The following is a 26,733-nucleotide window of genomic DNA, read 5'->3' as shown; positions in this document are numbered from 1 at the left end:
GCTATAAAGCGTGTTTTAGAGCATATAATGGTTGTTTCAAACCAATTTGCGGTTTAAAAAAAACATGTTAAATATCAGCCAATCTCTGCAAATTGCTCAAGCATTAAAGAGGTTATCCCAGAATAGAAGATCACTCCATACGATCAGACTGTTTTATTGTGACACAAAGTAATATACTGTATCTATAATATGCCACAAACACCATCAATTTGATGGTCTTGCACCATTCCATGTATATGTGCGGGCCCCTCTGCCATCCAAAGGACCAACTTACTGCGCATGCGCCAAATTATAGTGGAACTCCTTACACATGCTCAACTTAAGACTTGAGAACTACTGAAGTATAAAGCTAGCAATATCAAGGTATTTGAAATATATGAAATATCTATTTTGAGCTTTTTTTTGGCATTTATAGTAGTACTTCTAATTTAGGGAATACCCCTGTAATTACTACTGCTATAACTTCTTTCTATGATAAAAATGCTAAAAAACAAAACAAAAAAACAACGTACCTAACAGAATCAGAAAAATTATTTGAGTTATCAGAATACATATGTATATATTTGTGTGTATATATATATATAACTGAAATTGTATTGTTCAAATTGAATATAGGTCTCCCTTGTTTAATAACAAACACTGAAAAAATAGGGAACCTTTTAAAATGTAGCTTTTATTTCTTTCCTATTAAAAATATTAGAAAAAACACCACACAAAAATTATATGGAAAAATATATAAAAAATACACACACTATCGACCGCCACCTTATAGAGTAACTGAGGGTTTGTAGCATCATTCCCTACGCCTTAAAGGGAACCAATCATTAGATTTTACCCTATATAAGGCTTGGCAATATAGGCTATATAGGGTAAAATCTTTATCCTCACCACCCCCGGGGGACACTCCTGCCTGCGGTGATGGTGAGGATATATCCGCCCCCATAAGTAGTCCCCTGGGCGGGGAGCTCCTCTCACCTAGTCCCTTTCTTCGATTGACGGGACGTGTCATCACTCTGCTCCGTCTGTTTAGTGAGGAGAGCGATGACGTGTCCCGTCAATCAAGTCGAGGGGGCATCGCTGCCGGCCGAAGAAGGGGACTAGGCGAGAGGCGCTCCCCGCCCAGGGGGCTACTTATGGCCACGGCAGTGACTAGTTTATAAGTTCCTATCCCCGCAAGCAGGAGCGTCCCTTCGGGGTGGTGTGGATAAAGATTTTATCCTTTATAACGCTTTGCAAAGCGTTATATAGGTTAAAATCTGACGATTGGTTCCCTATGAGTTCAAACTGTGAATATAAATTATTAATTCATCTGTTCTTTTTGTCTCAAACACGAACCACTGTATTCCGTAACCAGCAGGATCCATATGTAATCTGCGGCCACATATATCTTGTAAACCAGAATTCACACTAGCATTATTAGCAGATGATACGCTATCCCACAACAAATATGAAGGAACTTAATATTTTGGAGTAACGAATAGGCAAAGTGCAACTATGGGAAATCTGTACATACTCCCAAAGTTATTATAAGTCACAAGGCACTAGGAAAAGCACTTTATATAATATTTTGCATATTGATATTAATGTTCAGCATGAAGGAGCAGCCAATAGGACATACAATTGCAAAAATACAGAGTACACAATTCACACTACTGCGTCTTTTTTCTGACAAGACAGTAACAGATATCCTTAAGAATTTGTGGGGGTTGGGTGCTCCCCCTATGGACATGCAATGTTACGAGACTGTCTTGATGTTATAATCTAAGGATATCGGTGTGAAGAAAAATATGAAGTAGTGTGATAACTGGTTCACTGAACCTGCGTAGTGACTGTTCTGAAATAATGGACTTTGTTAATTGCTGAAACAAGATATTGTGATAGAAGTGTGAACACCAGTCAAAGTAAGAGGCTGCTGTCTAAGTGTGGATACTGCTCTAGAGCCTTGATCTAATGGACTGTGTTTGAAATGAGAGAATTGGTCCACCTAATCTATATGTAACTGTTCATAAAGTATGGACTCTGTTGTGGGATACCGTATCATCAGCTAATATTGCTAGTGTGAATTCTGGTTTACAAGATATATGTTGCCGCAGATTACATATGGATCCTGTTGGTTACGGAATACAGTGGTTCGTGTTTGAGACAAAAAGAACAGATGAATTAATAGTTTGTACTCACTGTTTGAACTTAAGGTGTAGTGAATGATGCTGCAATACGCTCAATGAGGGAGATTTATCAAAACATGTGTAGAGGAAAAGTTGCCCAGTTGCCCATAGCAACCAATCAGATCGCTTCTTTCATTTTTAACAAGGCCTCTGCAAAATGAAAGAAGCAATTTGATTGGTTGCTATGGGCAACTGGACAACTTTTTCTCAGCACAGGTTTTGATAAATCTCCCCGAATGACTCTATAAGATGGCAGTCTGTAGGGGGTACTTACATATTTTTATGTAAATTTATATCTTTGGCTTAGAAACACCGAGGAACAGGATGGTTTTACTTACAGTCATCTTCATTGACGTCTGGTTCTTCAATCAGCGTACATTCGATCAGAGACAGGACTCCACCTGTCTGTACAAATAAAATATTATGATAATACATATGATAATACAAACTAAAAGACTAAGGGGGAGATTTATCAAAACCTGTGCAGAGGAAGAGTGGTGCAGTTGCCCATAGCAACCAATCAGATTGCTTCTTTCATTTTCCACAGGCCTCTTTAGAGGCCTGTGGAAAATGAAAGAAGCAATCTGATTGGTTGCTATGGGCAACTGCACCACTCTTCCTCTGCACAGGTTTTGATAAATCTCCCCCTAAATGATCAGCTGTATACTAACATTACACAGACATGCCTATTCAGAGATTGCCAAACTGAACTTACAATGCTGGAGCATATAGCCATAGGACTTGCCATCAACCTTGACTTACCATAACATTACCATAGTCAGAGCCCCAAATAATTATTATTAGAATAAATATTATTATATTTAAGCAAGAACGACAGGCACTGTTAGATAGCTGTTAGGGTATAAAAGCAAACAGAACTGTTCCTGGAGCTGATGGGGGTTGACAAACTTGTAAAATGACTTTTTTATTTTATAACAAAGTGTCATGAAGGCGGAGCCATTACGCATAAATGTCACAGCCTGTCACCCTCACCTCCTAGCACCACCCTGACTGCTGAACAGGATTCAGCTTCCAATCAATGAGGGGTTGGGGGTAAGGGTGAATGAGAAATGTGCCAGGCTCTGCCTTCTTGACACTTGGCTATGAAATAAAAAGGTGATCTTATAGGTTTGGAAACCACCATTAGATCCAGGAAAGGTACAGTTTGCTTATCTAACATTGCCTATAGTTTTTAGCAGCAACTTAAGCTGACAGTTTCTCTTTAAATTTGTCATGCCATCTTAAAGACTTTTTTAGACTTTTTAAAGGGGTACTCCACCCCTAGACATCTTATCCCCTATCTAAAGGATAGGGGATAAGATGTCTGATCGCAGGGGTCCCGCCGCTGGGGACCCCCGCAATATAGCACGCAGCACCCGGTTGTCACGCCCCTCCCATAGACTTGCATTGAGGGGGCGGAGCGTGACGTCACACGGGGCGGAGTCATGGCATCACCATCTTCCGTCCCCTTGGTCGGGAGCCAGACCCTCCAGCGCTTCCTGAGCAGTAACAGGTGGGTGCTGTGTGCTATATTGCGGGGGTCCCCAGCGGCAGGACCCCCGCAATCAGACATCTTATCCCCTATCCTTTGGATAGGGGATAAGATGTCTAGGAGTGGAGTACCCCTTTAAGGCATATCCCTTTTGAGGTGGTCCTAGCTCTGCTTTTCAATAAAGGGGGCTATACACAAGCATGAACCTATCTCCATAGAAATTTCTATTGAGTATGGCAGCAGGCAATTTTTGACCAGGATTCACCGGAGCTTCCACCTTCTTTTTACAGGTGAGGGTCCCAGAGAAGGTCCTTAAGATATGCTATAAATGTCAAAGGTTTGACTATCCCTTTAAAGCCTGTCATATACTTTTGAAAACACCAAGTCCTCCATTTACACTGATAAAATCAGCCAACTATCTATGTTATTTTAAGATGGAGGAACAGAGTGGCTAGAAGACAGGGTCAGATGAAGATCCAGCATGTCAATACAGGGCTGGTGTGGTCTTCTGGTGCCCAAACATACTGTTAGCAAAGGCCCCCAAAGCAATGAGAACTGCTGTTACATCCTATGTCTGGACGGTCCTGGTATATTTAAGCCAAAGTTTTTACATTAATGTTGTTACTGTATAGTTTCTCTGAAGCTATAAAATATTCCGATTTTATTTCACACTTTTCAATGCCATCTACCTTATTCCTCCCGTGAGGGTCATGGACTTTTTACAGATCTGTCAGATAGCACTTCACGTTAAGTACATGGTCATCTCTTATCTCATCTCCAGCTGACATACATGTGATTTCTCTTTTACATATTCTATAGCTGTCAGCTAAAAGCACTGCGTATTAACCTTATAAAGCCTTAGGATCTTCTGCTCTTTCCAACTGCATTAAATTGATGCCTCATCAAGTCCCTTCACACTGTCAATGTCATTCCTTCAGATCATTTTTCACAAAATGAATATATGAGATGTTTTACACATTCTGATCTAGAATAATAAATACATTTGATTTGGTCCATGCAGGTTACAATTGACTAACACGGGGTCCTGGGAACTCAACAACTATCAAAACAGCAGTGGCCAGTGGCAGCTCCCGAATACTATTTGACACCAATGAAAACAAGTGATGTCATTCTTGGCATTGGTGGGCGTCTGAACTGCTGCCCACATCGACCATTAAAATAAAGTATCAATAAGCTTTACTGATCACTGAGCCACTTTGGCATAACTTGAACACTTCTGTATTTCTAACATGTTCACCATCAACAAATCTCAGAGATACAGCAGCCTCCAAGGAGATCCCTTTATTCTATTGCGAACGGTCACATCAGGGAACTTCACCTGTGCAGAATTGTGAATGCAGATTTGGATTATAATACAAACTGTTGCAATGGGCAAGTACTAGATTTGTAAATGTGATTTATTTTCCAAGTTGTTGTGCTGTATAGGTAGAATAATTCTGTGTTCATAAACTATAAACTGATTATCGAATCTTATACAAAGCATTTAAAATTTTTCAAAAATTCTAAATAAAAAACCCTTACAGAGTACCTCTCATGATCTTGTTAAATTTTATAATTCTTCCAGTTCACTGCCCCCATCATGATAAACCACCCCCTGCCTTTATTTTTTATTATTTTTTAGTTTTCTACCTTGATATTGCTCTGTATTTTCTGTTCTTTCTGTCAGATTCACAGACTGGGAAGGAGTGTTACCCAGCAGGTGTGACATCTTCTGAAGCCATACTCTGTTACACACAGCCCAGAGCAGTTCAGTGTGAGATTAGCTATGATTGGATAAGGCTGCACACACCCCACTCAGCATTTCCTGATTTTGGATTTATGCCAGGCCGACAGGAGTCCAAAGTCTGTGCAAACGATGGGGGGGGGGGGATGTGCTCTAAACAAGTAGGGAGATGCCTAGTGGCAGCTTTCTAAACACTAAAAAAAAACATTGAAAACTTATTTTTTTAAACAAAGTATATTAGAGAGATTTTTTTTAATTTACCATAAGAAGTGCAATAGCAAAAATAGTTTTAATGAGAGTGCCCATTTAACTGCATGTTCCCAAAAAAACAGATTTTTCTCACATTTGAAATGTAAGGAGCAGCACCAAAATGACCTTAAAGTGGACCTGTCAGCAGGAAAACATGGCCCAGTGGCAGGTTATCTTTTTTAAAATCCCAGGAACTTCTGAGCCAGAGACAATCGCTATCTGAAAACGGATTTGCCAGAGATCCAATAAACTTGGGACTGGGACTTTTGAAAAATATGTATTTAGATCACAATAGTTATGGGTTTATTATTTATACACCTGTTTTTCTGCTGACAGGTGCACTTTACATTAGTCCTTAAAGGGGTACTCCGGTGGAAAACTTTTTTTTTTTTAAATCAACTGTTGCAAGAAAGTTAAACAGATTTGTAAATGACTTCTATTAAAAAATCTTAATCCTTCCAGTACTTATTCGCTGCTGAATACTACAGAGGAAATTATTTTCTTTTTGGAACGCAGAGCACTCTGCTGAATCACGAGCACAGTGCTCTCTGCTGACATCTCTGTCCATTTTAAGAACTGTCCAGAGTAGGAGAAAATCCCCATAGCAAACATATGCTGCTCTGGACAGTTCCTAAAATGGACAGAGATGACAGCAGAGAGCACTGTGTTTGTGATTCAGCAGAGAGCACTGTGTTCCAAAAAGAAAAGAATTTCCTCTGTAGTATTCAGCAGCTAATAAATACTGGAGGATTAAGATTTTTTCATAGAACTAATTTACAAATCTGTTTAACTTTCTGGCACCAGTTGATTTAAAAAAAAAATAAATAATCAACCGGAGTACCCGTTTAAACATTGAGCAGATGGCATTTTCTTTTTCAACTTTTATTTAAGAACCAGGAAAATAGATAACATTGGCACACTCTTAAAGGGGTAGTCCAGTGGTGAAAAACGTATCCCCTATCCTAATCACCTGCGATCTCTCTGTACGGGGGCCAGGCTCTCCGGCCAGATAGCGGGTGTCAACCACCGCACGAAGCGGCGGCCGACACGCCCCCTCAATGCATCTCTATAGCAGAGCCGGAGATTGCCAAAGGCAGCGCTTCGGCTCTGCCATCGAGTTGTATTGAGGGAGCGTGTCGGCCGCCATTTCGTGCGGAGGGAACACGCCCCCTTCCCGTACAGGAGATCGCAGGGGGCCCCAACGGTCGGACCCCCGCGATCTCAAACTTATCCCCTATCCTTAGCATAGGGGATAAGTTGTTCACCACTGGGTTCACCACTGGACTACTCCTTTAATATTAGCAAATACTATATATAAGCCGGCTATGTTCACTAGAAATGTTCCCATTAAGGTCTTACCTTGAGTAAATGTAATTTCCCCCCTGAGCTTCTTGTGCAGATTAAGAAGTGTTTTGTGAATAAGAAACATTGCCTTTCCCCTTCTCTTTTCAAAGACAGAGGCCCCAGGCGAACCTTGCTTAGCTTCCCTCTCTCTACCGAAGGGACCTGGATGAGAGTACCTGGAACGGAAAGATTTCTTATATTGTAGATATCTCAGTATCCATCTTTCATTTACTAACAATTACATTTCTTTTTTTTTTTTTGATAATTCATTTACAGGAGTTTTCCGAGTCTCCTTGAAACAATAAAAACCTCATAAACATGATTTTTTTGTTAAAAAATGTATCAGTAGTTTTTTAGTATTATCGGTATTAGAAGGACATGTGGTTGTTTTTCACATCTTTTCCTTTTGTTCAGTGTGTCTGTAGTTCTTGCTGATAACTACATCTCCAACAGTGCCGAGCTAGCCCGCTCTGCTCCACTCACAAAGGCAAACCGGCTGGATGGACTAAGAATGTGCAAATAAACCGAGGGTGCTTGAACTGTGCAGACAGTGTACAAAGTTATAAAATTACATAGTTTGTAATGCTATAAAGTAACATACTGTATGTCCATCTAGTTCAACCTATTACAATACAGGGCAGAGCTTTCCAAACGTTTCATGTTGGTGACACCCCTGTTAGGCACGTATCACGTATCATATGACGTGATACCAGTATCCAGTATTAGCATCACAAATGTAGCTGCCATTTCATTTCCCTCCTTCTTCACCCCCTGCGCCATTTCATTCCCCTCCTTATTCACCCCTGTGCCATTTAATTCCCCCGTTCATCACCCTCTGTACCCTTTCATTCCTCCTCTTGATCCCTCCCGAGCCACTTAATTTCTTATTAAAGTGGCCCCGGCTGCCTTTTCAAGACCAGCAGCAGGGCCGTGCCCACTTAATAACAGCGACCGTCGGTGGCTGAGGGACAGGACGGTCCCATGACACACCTGAGGACTGCCGCAGACACACTAATGTGTGGCGGCACCCAGTTTGGAAAGCACTGCTAGAGGCAGAGATTTATCAAAACCTGTGTAGAGGAAAAGTGGTGCCATTGCCTTGAGCAACCAATCAAATCGCTTCTTTTATTTTTCAGTGGCCTTTAAAAAAATTAAAGTAGCAATCCAATTGGTTGCTATGGGCAAGTGCACCACATTTCCTCTGCACAGGTTATGATAAATCCCCTCCATAGTGTTGATCCAGAGGAAGAAAAGAAAAAAAAAACATCAGGTAGAAGCCAATTTTTCTCATTTTAAGAGAAAATTTCTTCTTGACTCCAAATCAGAATTCATTTCTGGATCAATAGCCCTTGTCCAGAATCTATAGTTACATAATGCAATAGAATATGGGAGGTATGTATGGGACATCTGTGAAAATGCAATAAAAAGTAAACCTGACTTCACATGACTGATGAGCAAAATGGGGAACAGAGATACATTTCAAAAAGCAAGTACATCATAAAGTATCATACATTTACCATGTTTAGTCCAATGGTTGAATTTTAGTCTTAGAAAACCCCTTTGAATTCACTGATTTATACTTAAGTAATATGGAAAGGGAATTGTTTTAGATTTTTTTTTTTACAAAGTTACATTTTTATGACCCCAAAATGTATAGAAAGTACAAAATGTTTTGCAATGAGACAGATTTTTGCACCATTTACAGACAGACAGAAAATACAGTCTAGTCTGAAGAGGACATTATTAAACTGAGGTATTTCCTCAAAAACGCTGTGTAACAGTGAGCCTAGTGTTAGTCAAAAGCACAAAAGAGCTTGTAAATGTGGCTCTAAGGAACCTAGATAGTAAACACATCATCACTTCTTAGGAACATAGAACTAAGGCCACATCTGGTCTATGTTGATTCTGCTATAAAGATTCCATGTTGGTTGCATTTAACATGATCTCTCCTATATATTCTACATGTCTTTTTGGTAGTAATGGGATTCTTATCCATCATGGTTTCTACTGTCATTTATTTCTATGTTCTTAACCTGCATTCAGAAGAGCCCTGGCCTCAATTCCATAATGTGGGAAGCTGCAGCGGGGATAGGGGTGAGGGAAAATATACCGTATAAACACCATTGGATTACATGCAACATGGCTGCCTCCAATACATCAGACAATTACTTTTATTCCTTGGCATATAGGGGCTAAAATTAGCTCTTGATGAAGCACCAATGATAAAACTTTCACACCACAGCTATCTATATCAAATAAAGCACCATTAGATAATGGTAGTGACAGCCTTTATCTGGGAGTATAACAAGTCCCTGTTAGGCCACATTCCCTGTGAAAGCAGCCTACGTTTGATGTTCACTCTGGTATATGCCGCAGTGTACCTGTGCTGAGTTCCATGGACTGAATATAATCTACTAGTGATGATGTTTGGTCTATTTGCTGAGCATGTACTATATTATCTTGTGGGACTCAAAAATGCTGCCATCTGTGCCGTGGAGTACTGCAAAATCAGTATACAATGCATTCAGACCCTTTTGCTTTTTTCACATTTTGTTATGTTGTGGCCTTGTGCAAAAATAAAAAAATTAAAATTTTCCCCAGTCATTTTACACTCAGTACTCCATAATGACAAAGTGAAAACAGACTGGAACAAATATTTGCTAATTTACTGAAAATGAAAAACAAAAATATTGCATTGACATAAGTATTCAGACCATCAGTACTTGAATCACCTTTGACAGGACTGTGTCTTACCAAATCACCTGAATTTACCACAGGTGACTCCAATCTAGATGCAAAGGGTGTGAATTACTTATGTCAATACTTTTGTCAATGCAGAATTTTAGTTTTTCCTTTTCCACAAATTAGCAAAAATGTCTCAACTTCTTTTCATATTCTCATTATAAGGTATTAAAGAATTAATCCGGGATGGGAAAATGTATCCCCTACCCAAAGGATGGGGATAAGTGTCTCATCGCGGGGGGTCTGACCCCCTAACTCTCTTCCTGAATGGAACCTGTCGGTCACAGCCTCTTCCATGCATCTCTATGGGAGAGCTGGAGCGCTGCACTCGGGTATCTAATAGAGATGCATGGAGGGGGTGTGTTGGTCACAGCTTCATGCCTTGGTCGACACATTCCATTGATGCGGAGAGCTGGGGCGCCGTGTTGGAAAACACGGGGGTCAAACCGCTCCTTAGGATAGGGGATCCATTTTTTTTTTAAAGTGGTATGCTGACATATAGCCTAAAACTTGGCTACTTTTCAGGTGTGAATGTTGCCTTACTACAGAATAAAACATTTGCAATAGACAAATATAGACTTTTTATTTTTTTTGTCTATTTTGAATTTAATGCTTTTGCTAAATGCTTGAAATCCTGTCCACACTAAGATGATTTCACACATTAGGGTTAGGAGTAAGATTTATCAAAACCTGTGTAGAGGAAGAGTGGTGCAGTTAGCAACCAATAGCAACCAATGAAAGCTAGAATCTGATCGGTTACAACTTTATCACTCTTCCTCTACACAGGTTTCGATACAGCTTTTGCTATAGCCCACAAACTTCTAGAAGACTGTATTAAAAAAAAAAAGTATTTTTCTGGTGTTTTTTGAAAAACTGCCATTGCAGTTTTTAAGCCAAAGCCAGACGTGTATTGAAAAGGAATGGGAAATATAAAGGGAGAACTTACTTTTCCTTCCTACTGGATCCAATTGTGACTTTGGATCAAAAACTGAAGTGGCAGTTCTTTATAAAATGGCAGAAAAAAACCTGTGTGGAAACCTAGTCTAATGGTAGAATGTGACCCATAATGTGACCCATCATTTTTTAGACACAGTATATATTCCACTGCTAAAAATATAAGCACAAAACAGTAACAAATACCTTGGCGTACGAATGTTTGGCTTGTATCTAGTAATATATCGCAGCCCTCCACAATCATCCTTTCAATAGACAGGTTTTTCCGGATGTTTTCTGTGTCGCTGACTTCATCGTGCATTACCCTGTATAGCACAATACATAATAAATGCTTTGCCTTATGATTTATGTACATGACAGAATAGCACAAAAAGAATAACAAAATACATGAATAAAAATCTTTATCTGGTTTACAGATATCGCAGTCTCCAACCTGTGGCTCTCTGGCTATTCGGACATGCTGGGAGTGGTAGTCTTGTAGGTTGGAGACCACTGGCCTAGACTATAGCGATTTAGTTGGAATGATGTATTTAGGTTCATGACCAGTGTTCTGTTCCACGCTGAGGAAAATGTTACTGAATACTAGGATTATTGTGTGTGCCTGAGGGGGTTGATCTTAATTTAAAGGGGTATTCCAGGCAAAAACATTTTATCCCCTATCCAAAGGATAGGGGATAAGATGTCTGATCGCGGGGGGGGGGGGGGGGGCGCTGCTGAGACCCCCCGCGATCTCCCTGCAGCATCCGCATTCTATGCGGGTGCTGAATCTCCAGTTTCGGAAACCTCCGGGCTTCCGGGACTGGGGACGTGACGTCACGCCACGCCCCCTCCATTCATGTCACGTCACGTCCCCAGACATAGCTAATATAAAAAATCACTATAAACAACATAATTATAGTGGAGGAAACATTTTTTACTTCTTAGTGTAAAAACGTAAATAGTGCAGAAAAAAAGCATAGCACTATCTCTTAATGGATCCTGGCTGCTGGATCCATGAACCTATGATGCCAAATTATAACACTGTGTAATAAGCTTCTATTACCTTTCATCTTCATGCATGGCACACCTGGAAGTGCTGGATTGGGGGAAATTTATCAAAACCTGTCCAGAGGAAAACTTGCCCAGTTGCCCACAACAACCAATCAGCTCACTTCTTTCATTTGGTAGAGGTCTTGCTAAAAATGAAAGAAGCGATGTGATTGGTTGCTATGTGCAACTGGGCAACTTTTCCTCTGCACAGGTTTTGATAAATCTCCACAAATATGTCATAAATCGCGTCACCTCTATAGGGCGTGGCTATTCTGCAGTGGGCAAGTGGATAGCATTACTTCAGTAAATCCCCTTCATTACCCACTGCAGTATAGCCCCCAGGAGACCATGTGACTTATGATATGCTGTCTCTGGTTGCTAGGAAAGGTCAGAGAAATGACTTGTACTACAGCACTTCCAGGGGTGCATGAAAACGGGACAAAGTGGCGCACCAGGGTCATAGAGATATAGTAAACAGTGTTATAACTCGGTGTAATTGGCTCAAAGGGCAAAGAAAAAAATACTAGAATTTCCATTTAATAGCTGGCTACACTTAAAGGGGTTATTCAGTGAAATTAAATAAGTTGTTATTGTCCCCAGGCTGCATATAAAAATAACAAAAATTTTAACTCACCTTCTGCCGTTTCCTCATAGCTCTGGTGTTGGGGCACCTCGTCCAAAGCTGGTGTCTTTGCTTTCCCCCAAGCTGCAGAGTGTAGCATCTACAGCCGGGGGGGGACTGACAGTGCCGCTCGCCTATCACTGGCTGAGACAGGACACCGCTGCAGCCAGTGATTGGTGGAGCGGCGCTGTGAGAGCTACGAGACAGAGGTGGAAGGTGAGTATAAGTGTTTATTATTATTTTTGTAGGCAGCCTGAGGATAAGAAGTTAACTTATTCCACTGGATAACCATTTTAACAGCTGGCATCCACCTTGTAGAGGGGCCCCAGCTCCTGAGCTTTCTCCATACTACTGTGATGAGGGTGTGATGAGGGCAGATGTTGTTATCCTAGGGGCAGATGGCATTAACCCCTTGTATTCATGACACCAGGGTGTGGTTTAACCTCTGCACCACCAGAAGGTATGCCGCTAGATCCTGGGCTAGGCACGAGGGCAAATAATGACTCCGATGCCAAGTTACGGAACAACGGGAGCTTTACTGAGGTAGACAGGTATAATAGTCTTGACAGCTCAGTTAAGCCCAAGGAGGTGACCAGGGACTTCAGAGACTCTAGGGCTCGCTGGGACTTATAGTGGATTTTGACAATTTGCTGTTGGCCCACACTGACTGTATACAGACTGATACAGACCAGGTTTTGACTTTCACCTGTGGGGTACTGGATTAGGGGAAGCGTGGCTGCGTGGTAGGCTTTGGATCTCCTCAGGACACTAGACACTCTCTCAGGACTTGACTTCACTGACCTCAGAACTCAAGAGAAGAGAGTGAACAAGCTCCTCCCAGGGTTTATATAGGGGAGACTCCAGAGGGGTCCCATATGTCACCCCATAAGTCACGTGATCACTGGTACCTTCCTTGGTTACAACACATGACAACAGTATTTCAAGGCACATAACAGTATATATACATTACAATAGACAATATAAGATATAATTAACCATTTACATTGCATAGAGTCCACCTGACAGGACAGTAAGGGTACAGGGGTGCAACTCCTGTACTGGGCCACCACAAACTCCCCCTCTTAACAACAGCCGTCCTCCACGCCCAGTCCTGGAGGGTGAATGAAAATAAGGTAGCCACTGAGGCCATGTAACAACAATACAGACAGTTCCTGGGGCATTGCATCAATGTCCTTCACAGGGCTGATGAACTGGGGAAGAGTACATGTGGCATTACAATCAACCTCCTTACATACTCCAATTTTTTTAGGATTCGACAACTGGGACAAATGAGTGTTTTCTGTAAACTGATAACTTTTATACACAAACATACTTTTACTCTCTATACCTCGCTGGTTTTTGAACTAGATAGGTTCTTCCTCAGCAATCACAGAAGATGGAACCTGTTCAGAAGTTGCTGGAATTGGGACTGCTGGTACTTGAACTGGAGAGATCGGAGCTGTTGCTGGCACTCTGGAAACAGGTATATAAGCTGGAGCCAACAGAGATAGAGCAGGCACTGGCGTGTTGACTAACGTTGGCTGGACCAGTCCCGGTGCTGGGGAGAAACAGATGAACGCTGGCTGACTTGGAGAGAACATAGGGAAATCCATGGATGGATGGATCCCCTTCGCCAGGAACATATTACCTCGCAGGACTGACATCTGGAGGATGCGGTGGTGGAAATACTGGTAGATCTTCCTTTATGCAGATCTTGATACGATTTCGGAGGATGACTTGTGACTGATACCCAGGCTTCGTACACATCAGACTTGGGATAGGGTATAGCTACACCGTGTAGGGCTCTGTTTCTCAGATGGAATCCAATTTGTCCATTCTCGGGAACTTCCGTAGCCAGACTTTGTCGCCCACCTGCAGTGGTTTGGCTGAGGCATGGCGGTTGTAATCATCTTGTTGTCTTTGTCGGGCCTTGCCCATTTTCTTACTGACAATTTCCTTGGCCTCTTGAATCCTCCTCTGATGATCGGAAACCCACTCGAGGGATGCTTGTGGGGAATGGTTGATAGAGGCTTTCAACCCAAACGTCCGGTCTTTAGGCAGTTGCCCGTGTCGTCCCATCATCAAGTAGAAGGGGGTGTATCCAGTGGAGCAGTGTACGGTATTGTTGTAAATTTCCAACAAGTTGGGCAGTAGTCAGGGCCACTCTTCTTGTCTTGACACAGAGGCTGCTCAAAGCATATGGATGAAGACTTGGTTGATGCACTCACAGAGCCCGCCCCCCTGAGGGTGATAGGTGGTGGTTCGGAGTTTCTTGCAGTCATGGAATTGACATAGTTCTTGGAAGAGTTGGGCCTCAAAGGCTGTTGCACGGTCAGTTAGGGCAGACTTAGGACATCCAAGGGTTTGCACCCACTTAGAGTAGAACATCTGGGCCGCTGTCTTGGCTGTGAGATCTTTGACGGGTACAATGACAAACCATTCGGAGTAGTGATCCACCATGGTGAGAGCATAGGTATACCTGGACCGAGTAGGAGACAATTTCACATGGTCTAGCGCGACCAATTGGTTGAGTCTGTCGCTCTGGATGGAGTGGAGGGGTGCTCTTGTGTCCTTACGCACATTCTTGGTGATGATACAGACAGACCATTCATTGCACCATTTCTCAATGTCACTCCGCTTTCCAATCCAGTAGAATCTTTGCCTGACCCGACTGGTCATGATATGCGTTAAAGATCATCGCCACATCTCTTCGGGGAACCAGAATCTGATGGAGTTGAGCGCCAAAGACCGGATCCAAAGAATTTCGGTACAACAGTCCTTTGTGCACAAACAGTCGCTTCCCCTGTCGCCACAAGCGTTTCAACTCATAGTCACACTGGGCCCGGCATAGACCGGTTGGTATCTTTTTTGCTAGAAAGTAGTCCAACAGATCCCTAATAACTCGTCTTTCATCTTGGAAAGTCTTCCAGGTGTACAAGTCTTCTTTAAACTTTTCGGACCTGGGTTCACCATCCATGAGGGCGGTCGCAACATTCTGGTTCACCAGCCATTGATAAAATGGGGGCATCTCTCCGTCTTCCCACACGTCTTCGACAGGTGGTTCTTCGCCGGGGGTCATTCGAGACAGTACATCGGCATTGACGTTTGACTTGCCGCTTATGTACTTGATGGTGAAGCTGTAAATAGCTAATCTTGAAGTACATCACTGTTCAATGGCACCCAGCTTAGCAGTGTTCCGGTGGGGAAATGGGTTAATATCTGTGTAGACAGTAAATGCATGGCAGTCAAATAATCTTTGAATCTCTCTGTCATGGCCCATACCAGAGCAAGAAGTTCCAATTTGAATGAGCTGTAATTGGCATTGTTTTTCTCTGCTCCACGCAGGTTACGACTGGCGTAGGAAATCACTCTATCTTGTCCATCTTGAACTTGGGACAGTACAGCTCCCAGACCTTCAAAACTTGCATCATTATATAGCCGGAACGGCTGACTGTAGTCTGGATACGCCAAGATGGGTGGTTCTGTCAGCAGACGTTTAAGAGCTCGGAACGCTTTCTCTTGCCTTTCGGCCCATTCAATAGGTAGTCTTCCAGGCCTGCACAATTCTTTTACTGTTCACAGTGGCAGATAGCAGACTTTTTTTCAGCTCCCCTCTATTTTACAAGCGCCTCGCAATAAACAGAATTCACTGACAAAGTCCTGTACACTTTCTGGCGCAATTTTTGTCGCACACTCGTGCATTTTACTCTGAAATGCTGGACACAGTTCAAACTGAGGGGGTACTTTCTTCATAAGTCGCACATCTGTATCCTGTTCGTAGGATGCCAAAAGTTGTGGTGAGGGTGTGATGAGGGCAGATGTTGTTAACCTAGGGGCAGATGGCATTAACCCCTTGTATTCGTGACGCCAGGACGTGGTTTAACCTCTGCACCACCAGAAGGTATGCCGCTGGATCCTGGGCTAGGCATGAGGGCAAATAATGACTCCGATGCCAAGTTACGGAACAGAGGTAGCTTTACTGACGTAGACAGGTGTAATTGTCTTGACAGCTCAGTTAGGCCCAATGAGGTGACCAGTGACTTCAGAGACTCTAGGGCTTGCTGGGACTTATAGTGGATTTGGACAATTTGCTGCAGGCCCACGCTGACTGTATACAGACTGATCTTGACTAGACTGACTTCACCCTGTATGTAGTGTGAGAAGATGAAAGGTATGGTGGTTGATGGGCGATATGTGTCAACAAGGCTCCTGGCTTTGGTTAAGTAAGAGACGGTATTTATTCAGTGTCTGTGCTGCGATGCAGTCTGACATTGTGGCCATAGTATGGCTGGAAGGCCAATCCGGGACGGCTCTTACTGGGAATGACCAAGTGCATGGTGGGGGTCATTCCCCACAATCCAGGCTGCCTTTTTGTTGGCCTGTTTCACCAGCTGAGGGGAATTTGCTAGTTGCAGCTCACACTGCCAGAGAGAGCTGTATGTGGAGTTCTTCCCTGCATTTGCTCCAAGGTTGAAAGCTGGTGAACAGCCTGCCTGGAGGCCTGGCAAAGACTTGCGTGATGCCGTATGGCATGGATCCAGGTGTGAACAAACACCTAAGCAATACAGGTGGACTTTTGTTACGTTTTCCTTGGTTCTGCATTTAAAGACTGTTTGCTGTGTGCCAAGTGTGAATAAAACACTGAACTTTGATTTAAAAAGTACTGTTTCCTTGACTCTATACTGCACCTATTTGCAAGAGCGAGTCATCACAGTAGCTTACCAGGTTTTGACGTTCACCTGTGGGGTACTGGATTAGTGGAAGCGTGGCTGCGTGGTAGGCCTTGGGCCTCATCAGGACACCAGACACTCTCTCGGGACTTGACTTTACAACCTCAGAACTCAAGAGAAGAGAATGAACTAGCTCCTCCCATGGTTTATATGGGGGAGACTCTGGAGGGGTCCCATAGGTCACCCTATAATTTACGTGATCACTGGTTACAACAGATGGCAACAGTATTTAAAGGCACATAACAGTATATATACATTACAATAGGCAATATAAGATATAATTAACCATTTACATTGCATAGAGTAAAAAGGGAAACCGCAATAGAGTCCACCTGACAGGACAGCAAGGGTACAGGGGTGCAACTCCTGTACTGGGCCACCACACTACCTTAATGCTGCCATGATGTCACAGAGTATTAAGAAATTAGAGCTGGGAAAACTACAAGGAGATTGCAAACACTGAAGTAATTAACATGCTGTTTTATTAAATTGTATTGTTTTTTAAGTTTTCCACGCTGTGGTTTTACTAGTTGCAGGATAACCAAAAAAACATGCAAAAACCATGACAAGTAAACATCCTACCCTTTAATAGCAAAAAACAAACACACAAACCCATAAACTAACCTCACAATAATGACTATGACTATATGGGATATTGTTGCAGTAACAGGTCAGATATATATCACAAAGGTACAAGGAAGAGCACATTCCGTCAGTTGGTAATAAACATATATATCTTATCTAAATGTGCATAGGAAATCAGCCAAATGAGAATGTTATGGGATAGTATAACCTACTGTATATTACATAAAACTATTCTCATACTGACTTGAAGCATTTTTATGCAGTTACCCATGTCCCTAGACTAAATGCCAGCAGATGGCTCTATTATTTACTGCCAAATTACTAAGGTTACACATAAGCTGTGACAACTACGTATGTGGGTTCTAAAAGTAGCGCAGCACGAGTTTTGGAAATTGTCCAAATGCTTAACTTTCTATTCTTTTAAACAAAAACAGAAAAACAGATTGATCAAACAAGACTAAACATATAGTATAGTAAGACAAGAATTCACATTGCGTTTCAGGGTAATGTTCAAAGTATATATGTTAGGATACAAGCAAAGAGGTATAGCGCGGTGTATGCATATTCCCTTTATCAGGCCGATCAGTCTACTAGTGAACATACATTTATGACTCAAATGACAAATATGCAATAGTAGGAAGATTTCTGAAAGAGCAAATGACCATGGTTTCATCTGCTCGTCCTAAGTGTATGATACACTGAATTTATTTAGAGGGTCAAGACTGAATACATTTAGGCACATCTGTGGCTGGCCTGGCCACCTCACTGAATTCTATGCCAGTTTGGATCTTGCATAGAGTTCAGTTACAATTTGTGATGGTTCTCTAGTGTAAGTTGTAATAAATCCAGCAGTCATGGGAGGCCACGACCCCTCCACACCAAGCCTTGACCACTTTTTGAAAGGTGCTGTGGCTGACATAAATTTTTTTAATTTTGTATCCCACAAAGAATGTGTTACCTCCATGATAAATTCTCCCCTATGTTTATAGTTTTACAACAAAAAAGATGCACTACAGTTTTTCCATGCCTTCTTATCACTAGAGATGAGCGAACTTACAGTAAATTTGATTCGTCATGAACTTCTCGGCTCGGCAGTTGATGACTTTTCCTGCATAAATTAGTTCAGGTGCTCCGGTGGCTGGAAAAGGTGGATACAGTCCTAGGAGACTCTTTCCTAGGACTTTATCCACCTTTTCCAGCCCACCGGAGCACCTGAAAGCTGAACTAATTTACGCAGGATAAGTCATCAACTGCCGAGCCGAGAAGTTCGTGACGAATCGAATTTACTGTAAGTTCGCTCATCTCTACTTATCACATCATACGTTTCTGCTAAAGATAAAAAGACCTGAAATATTGCAAACCTATTTGAAAATATTTTGCAATGAAAAGGGATTAAACATTAAACCAAAATGCAAAACAGGAAGTGATGCTTTAAATAAAAACACTGCAGCACTATGGAGAAACTGTGTAAAGTACTAACAAATGGGTAAGGCTAAGTTCACATCTAAAAATAGACTATGATTGTGGTTTACGCGGCCAAACGGTATGCTGATGTATACTACAGCATACCCACTGTGCTCAGGACGTTTTTAGGCGTATGCAGTTTTTTTGCGGGTCTTAAAAGAGCAATAAGCCATCAAAGTGAAAAGATCTAGCGATTGCTGTGGTAAACATCTGCACACCAGTCGGCTGGTTTACCTACGTAAACCACAATTATAGTCAATTATTTAGATGTGACTTTAGCCTGACACTTGTTTTTACAACCACAAACCATGAAAATAATAACCCTCCCGGAAACGTACAAGTGAAGAGTTTAATCTAACATATTCCCATGAACAACCACTACTAACCTTTTAACTTTTTCATCTAACCTTTTGCATTGGTGGATTTTTATGACACCACTGTGGGCATCAGATATTTGTGACTAAAGCATTTATGGGACTTAGATATGCAACAAAAAACAAGGCCCATCCCTACTTTAACTCTGCAAATGATTTGTTTAGAAGTTAAAGGAAAAAACTTATCCCCTTATCCACAGGATAGGGGTTAAGAAGCTGATCGCGGGGGGCCCCAGCGATCAGATACTGACTCTCTCAGTCAGGAGCACTGACTCACTCAGTGAGGAGCACGTGTCATCTACTGGTAAGACAGCATGATCGCGGGGGGTCCCAGCACTTGGACCCCCTGCAATCAGCTACTTTGTTTATTTTTGCCGGATTTCTCCTTTAAGGAAAGCCAACAAGTTGTAATAAAAGCCACAATGGTTGTCACCACATACTACAAAACTGGTATAAAATGTCTGACAGAAGAGGACAAATGTGGAACTAGACATATTTTGTTTCAGGGGAAAATGTAAGCCAATGCTCTGAGCCCTCTTTAACTTTAGATTAAACAATGGTGTTCTTTGTATTGTATTTTTTAAATAATGTTGAGTGCCTTCTTATTAAAGCGTACTTCTAGTTTTAAGGCACAGAAAAGAGGAAAGCTGGGTGGCACCAATGCAAATAGTAATTCCAATTATTGCCCCAAAAATTATAGCAAAAAATTATTCACAAAAGGGGAGGGTGCCCATGACTGTAGAAAATCTAGCAATACAGAAACCATAAGACATGTAGGAAATTAGTCATTGGCACTCCCCTGTACTTCTAGTTTTATTGTCAGTTTTGTTTTTTAATGAATATTGTGCAGCACCTAAATGCCAGGAAGGGGTGCCAATCTCCCCGCTTGCATTATGAGATGGAGCTTCCCGCTTTGTCTATTCAGCAGCCGTCTCCAGCGCAAGACCCAGCACCGTAAAATAGCATTAGTTGGGTCTCAAACTGGAGACAACTGCTATGGGGACAGAGCAGGAAGCTTTGTCTCATATGAATAGTGATATGTGGGGAGAACAGTGCCCCCTTCCGGCATTTAGGCGCAGAATTTGAAATACATGACAATTTGAAAAATAAACAGGCTGAATGATAGTTATTTGTCAAATTTTCATTCGAAGTATACTTTAAAGATTATACACTACTGTTTTAAAAGTTATATAGTAAACAATGTTTCCATTTACAGTGTCCCTTTAAGCATTTTCTTTGAGATAAGATATTATGCAACAGTATCTATATTTGCTTGATGAATGAATTATCCTTGAGCCAGTGCCGCAGCCAATGACACAGGCAAATAATCTTTTAATCTAATCCAGATCAGAACGTTGCTTTCTATTCATTTTAGAACACATCACATGACTGACCTACTGTAAGCAGGGATGGGGAGAATACAAATCCAGAGGTTTCTACAAAAGACAATCCATTATGGGAAATAAGGCCATACAAGAGACGTCAATAAAAGGAGCATACAACTACACATTTAATGACCAGGGTAGTATGGAGTTAAAGGGGTACTCCAAAGGATAGGGGATAAGATGCGTGATCGTGGGGTCCCGCCGATGGGGACCCCTGTGATCTTTCATGCAGCACACAGTTACCATCAGCCCCCGGAGCATAGTCTTTTCGGGTCTGATGACTGCAGATCACGGGGCCGGAGTATTGTGATGTCACAGCTCCACCCCCGTGTGATGTCACGACCCGCCCCCTCAATGCAAGCCTATGTCACATGGGGGCGGAGCTGTGATGTCACAATACTCCGGCCCCGTGATCGCCAGTCATCAGACCCAAAGCGAACATGCTCCAGGGGCTGATGGTAACAGGGTGCTGCATGAAAGATCACAGGGGTCCCCAGCAGCGGGACCCCCGCGATCAGGCATCTTATCCGGATTACCCCTTTAAAGATGTTGTCTAGGAATATTTCAGCAGGAAAGAATTTAGACCACATCAGCAGAAATAGTGTTCCATAGAAAATGGGAAAATGGGAGTAATTGGTGGAGCTCTGCTAGGGAGAGTAGTCTTTATGCAAAAATGACCAAAGTGCAGATAAAGGGAAGATATTGCGGAACTCACCGGCATGGATGGACACGTCAAACAACCGGTACAGCTATAGTAAACTATTAACAGTAACATGCTTGAAATATACTATAGAAATATTACTAATTTATTTAAAACCTATTCTGGGCACTCGCTGCCACTTGCTTGCTACTTTCAGATGGAGTCACATGACTAAATTGCATGACTAATGGATGAGATGTCCAAGTTCACATACAAACATTAGCCAGCAGAACTTTTGACAGTCTTATACAGAGGTCAGGGAGATGAGTGGAACAATACCTGCTGTTTCAGTCATTCAGTCATGCAATCTGAATGATCAAGAAATACATTATTTAAAGGGCCCAGTCACCATCATAAGAATTGCCCAGGGGGCCTGTGCAACTGATTTGTGAGTTTTTAAGGCCCCACCTCTTAGCTATGATTGACAATTAAAGTAGTGTCCTGGTTGGATGATGATAGAGCCGTCAACCATAGCTGAGAAGAGGATCCAGGAAAATTCAATACAGTGAGATCTTGTGTTGACTATAGCACAGATTTCCATTGAGAGCAACAGAAGGCAGATTTTGGTACTTTAAAGTATCTCTGTTATTTAATAAAACTTTGATCAAGCTTTGATCAGTCAGGGTCTGGGTGTTCAGACCTCTACCTATTGCTAGCACCAGCAGGAAGTGCTTGGCTAAGTGCTCGTCCATCTGTTTCTCTTCTTGCTGCATGAGACACACCCTAAAGAAAGTCTCTAGAGCCTGTCATTTTCAGCCAAAAGATGGGGAAAGAAGCCTGAATTTGGCTTTGCGACAGCTTTCCGAGCACCCATTCTCCCCACTGCATATCGCTATGCGTTAGGGTACGCAAACTCCAACTCTGGGTCCATAGCACCCATCTCCAGTGAGTGACCCAGCATAATGTGATTCTATAGTACTGGGTCTCATACTGGAAATGGATGCTATAGAGATGGAGCGGGTAGTCTCAGTCTCATAATGCAGGCAGGAACTGGAGAGAATGGGCACTCGGAAAGCTATCCTGGTGCAGAGTTCAAAAATAAAAGTGATTAAGAAAAATTGCTATTGTGCACAGTGCTGCACTATAAGTTTTTTCCATAAAGTTCATTACTGCAGCTTTAAAAAACGTTGACATGTTTTCCTGATAAATCAAACGTATAGATTGCACCAGGTGTCAGACCTGAGACCTGCAGCGATCGCGAGTAATAAGCCGGTGAAGTGCGCTGCCTGCCCTGGCCGCCACCAGAGCTGACCATCTCATTCCTTAGGCTAATGCAAAGAAAGAGTTGGATTTGATTGCCAGCCCGGTTGTAACTCGCCATCACAGTACGTCTCAGGACTGAGACTTGATGCAATCTAAACTTGCAATCTAAACTTTCGTAACATGTCAAAAGTTTTTAAAATTTTAGTAACGCTTTAACAGTTTAGGGCTTTTTAGGAAATCTTCCAATAAATGTGACCACCATTTTAACCAGCAAATACCTTAGACGTGTTTCAGTGATAGCCCTGTTGGCTTACCTTGACAGTTCCTCCAGCTTAGACTGGGCAAACTCTAAACTTTTCCTCTCTACATGCTCATGAGGTGTATGGGCCAGAAGCTCATGGAGAGTTATAATGTACCGAGGTATCTACAAGAAAAAAAAGAAACTTATGTATTTACTACTGAATGACATCACCTGTATACATAACTATAATGCATAACAAACCTCAATCACAAATGTACACGTTTTACAACTAAAATAGATGGAAATATTAAAGGGCCACTAAATACAAAATGTTATATTTTAAAATATAAGCCACAAGGGTGTTGTATGCACATAAATAAAAACATTTTTTGCTATTTAATTTATTAATTCTGTCTCATTTCTCCATTATTTACTCTTTAATTTAGATTCATTTACAGAGACTTTGTTTTTTAAGACCAAACATTTTCATGAGAAGAGTTAATAAAATATTAAAGATGTATAGTCCAAAATTTGCACATCATTCTACAATATATAGTAACCTTATTCATTCATTTACTGTAAATGTATGTAAAAAGATTGCTGAAATGGTTTCCAAGCAAGGATTTCCTTGCAAAGAGAAAAATCACTAGATGGCTGATTGGTCAAATTTCATCACCAAAGCTAAATATCAGTAAATGTGTTGGGAAAAGTTTTCGGAAATTATTTGTGTTCTTAATGATTATGTGAAGTTTCACCAATCCTACATGGAAGATCAACATCTGAGCAGATTATCTAATGTTAGTCAGTTTTTTTTCTCCTAAAGAGCCTGACCAATAAATGCTAGACAGTCCAATGATGGTCCACTATGGCTCTCATGATGATAAACTAAATCCAGGGTGGCCACGCATTTAAGTGTAATCTGTGTGAAAATTCAGCACCAATGTTTAAAGGGTTCCAAAGGTTTCTTTTATTGATAGCCAATCCTTAGGATAAGCCATCAATATGTGATCGTTGAGGATCTGACTCCTGGTACCCCTGGCCGATCAGTGCTATACATTTGGTAGCAGCTATACCTGGTAATGCGTCAACCCTCTGAACTCCAATGCAACTGATACACAGTGTCTGAGCCTGGTAATAAGTGAAAAGGCCACGGGACAGTAAGTGCTTCAATCAGTAGATTGGTGGTAGTGCTAAGAGTTGGTCCCACTGATAGGATATTGATAGAAGATACGGCACTCTCTGTCAAGGCGAAAAGGCCACGGGACAGTTCCTTAAATAATTAAGGAAGAAGCGGTATCCAAAAACCGGGTAACAGGTAGGTAGGTGAGGCGACAGTAGTCGCATGTGGCTGAGCCACATGCGACTACTGTCGTCTCACCTACCTACCTGTTACCCGGTTTTTGGATACCGCTTCTTCCTTAATTATTTTTTTCCCAGCAGCAATCCGGTTGGAGGAAGGTCATTATTGACCAAAACGTCACATAATTTTGGATTGCAAGAATAAAATGTACCCTTATTTTCACCACAAGTGGAGTGCTATGTTGTGCTATGTTATCATTTCTTTGATTCCCACTGATAGGATAATGATGGCCTAAGAACAGAACGTCAATAAAAAAAAAAGCCTGGAGTCTGCTCTGGACAGTTCATCACAGGGATAGAGGTGACAGCAAAGAGCATCATGTCTGACTGGAAAGAACTACACAACTTCCTCCAGAGCATACAGCAGCTGATAAGTACTGGAAGGTTGGCGTTATTAATTACAGCGAAATAACAGATTTGTATAACTTTCTGGATGAGTATATTTTTTATATAAATATGGCTGTGCTACAAATCTGTATTGTACCGATCTGTAATACAACACCATACAAAATCTTTGGGATGAAAGAGTACCTCTGTATGTCTGTAATTCAACCCAAAATAATGTATTCATATGAAATTTGTAATAAAAAAAAAAAAAAAAAAAAAAAAGAATACATAGTAAAAAAAAATCACCTCAATAATGATCGCTTATAGAGGAGAACATGGGGCTAAATACTATGGAATTAGAGGGACTTTACGTGTTGCTGAACAAACTCTGTGACTTTCCAAAAGTATGCATTATGGGGGAGATTTATCAAAACCTGTGTAGAGGAAAAGTTGCTGAGTTGCCCATAGCAACCAATCAGATCACATTTTTCAGAGGTCTTTTCAAAAAGGAAAGAAGCAATCTGATTGGTTGCTATGGGCAACTGGTCAACTTTTTCCCTACGGTCCTTTATAAAAATCAATAATACAGTAGCATGTACTGTATTCTGTATACTCTACAAAGAACCATCTGTAGCTATGACATAGATATCTCTGCAGCACTGTCCAACATTACACTTGTGAATTACCAATACCAAGAATTGCATTAGCATCAAAGCAAGCAGTTTCCAGCAAGCACAGGGAGTAATGCTCTGAATTGATATTTGCTCATCCAAGCGGCAAGGCAGTTAATTATGGAATACTTCCCTATCTGTGTATCCATGGGTTAGAGACATCGTCTATTGTTTCGCACAATGGACATTATAGCTGCTACAACCATGGAAACATGAGCTTTTTGTCTGCAGATCAACCAATAATTATCCATGGTCAATCCTTGTTTGTCGTTGGGGAATTTATCTGTTCAGCAGGTAAATTTGCTTTACATACAATTCACATGGGGCTAAATATCAGTTTTTAGGGACCTCCAGCTGCAAATGGCATCAGGAATAATTTACCTCCAACATCAATAACACTCACATAAATATATCGGATAAAGCTCTTGCTTGAAAATGAATTAAATGAAATCTGAGGGCATGTGAATAAACACATGCATTTGTAGCATCGTTACAAGCTGTTTTTATATAACGGTATTCGACATCCCATTCATTAAAATCCGCCATGTGTCACTGACATTACCTGGAACATTGGATAAGTCAGGAACGTCTCCAGCATCCTCCCCTCACATGCTGGGTTGGCTTCGTATTGCTTGAGGAGTTTGTCAAAGTCGCGGTTTTGCTTACAGTTTGCCAGCACTTGCAGACTGTACTGATGATTCCGTACAAATTCTTGGTAGATGTTCAGCATAGGCAGCAGAATATCAAACAAATCAGCTGGATGAAAGAGAGAAAAATGGTCTGAGTAATGGTTTACGTATGTGGAATAGCTGAAAAACTGCATGACTGGAAGCAAACAGGCATTACCTTGAAGATAAATGGAAAAAGAAATATAAAAAAAGATTATCTATAAAGAATACAACTTCACACAAGTGTATTACAGGCATCCGAATTACGGACAAGTATCCCAGTCTATTTGTTGGTTAAAAGGGGTTATCCCACAGGATGGAGATCAATTGTCCCGAGTGCACATGCTCGGCCAACGGAACATTCACTGTCTGAGGTATTGCCAAACATACAGTAGCTGAGTTCAGTCCTACAGAGAATGAATGGTGTGGTGGCCTAGCATACATGCCGTAGCTTCATTTATTCAGGGGTCAATTGACCTCCGTTTTCGTAATTAAAAGGGTCTCAGTAGTTGGACCCCCTCCGATCAGATACTTTTCGCCTATCTCATGAATAGCTTTAAAGGGGTAGCTTTATGTCAGTTTTATTAATCCCACAGAGATGTTCCCAACGTGGTCACACAACCATCCCTTGGATATAGGGGACACCCCCAAAACCCTGTAAAATGTTGTTTCAAAAGATTTTAAA

At 41.6% G+C, this 26,733-nt stretch overlaps 1 protein-coding gene across 3 annotated transcripts in view; it reads right to left on the bottom strand.

Annotated features, from left to right (window-relative positions):
* RASGRF2 (Ras protein specific guanine nucleotide releasing factor 2) overlaps window positions 1–26,733 on the bottom strand; it is a 318,216-nt gene that overhangs the window by 108,816 nt on the left and 182,667 nt on the right. For all 3 annotated transcript variants that reach the window (XM_056539370.1, XM_056539363.1, XM_056539353.1), the window contains exons 7-11: window positions 25,943–26,136; window positions 23,097–23,206; window positions 10,877–10,995; window positions 7,010–7,170; window positions 2,504–2,570 (exon numbers count right to left, since the gene is read on the bottom strand). In XM_056539370.1, the coding sequence (XP_056395345.1) occupies window positions 2,504–2,570; window positions 7,010–7,170; window positions 10,877–10,995; window positions 23,097–23,206; window positions 25,943–26,136 (651 nt within the window). The remainder of the gene's footprint in view (window positions 1–2,503; window positions 2,571–7,009; window positions 7,171–10,876; window positions 10,996–23,096; window positions 23,207–25,942; window positions 26,137–26,733) is intronic.

The sequence above is a fragment of the Hyla sarda genome, chromosome 1, assembly GCF_029499605.1.
Source record: "Hyla sarda isolate aHylSar1 chromosome 1, aHylSar1.hap1, whole genome shotgun sequence".
In the NCBI taxonomy this organism is placed as follows: domain Eukaryota; kingdom Metazoa; phylum Chordata; class Amphibia; order Anura; family Hylidae; genus Hyla; species Hyla sarda.
This window is presented reverse-complemented; position numbering and strand designations above follow the sequence as displayed.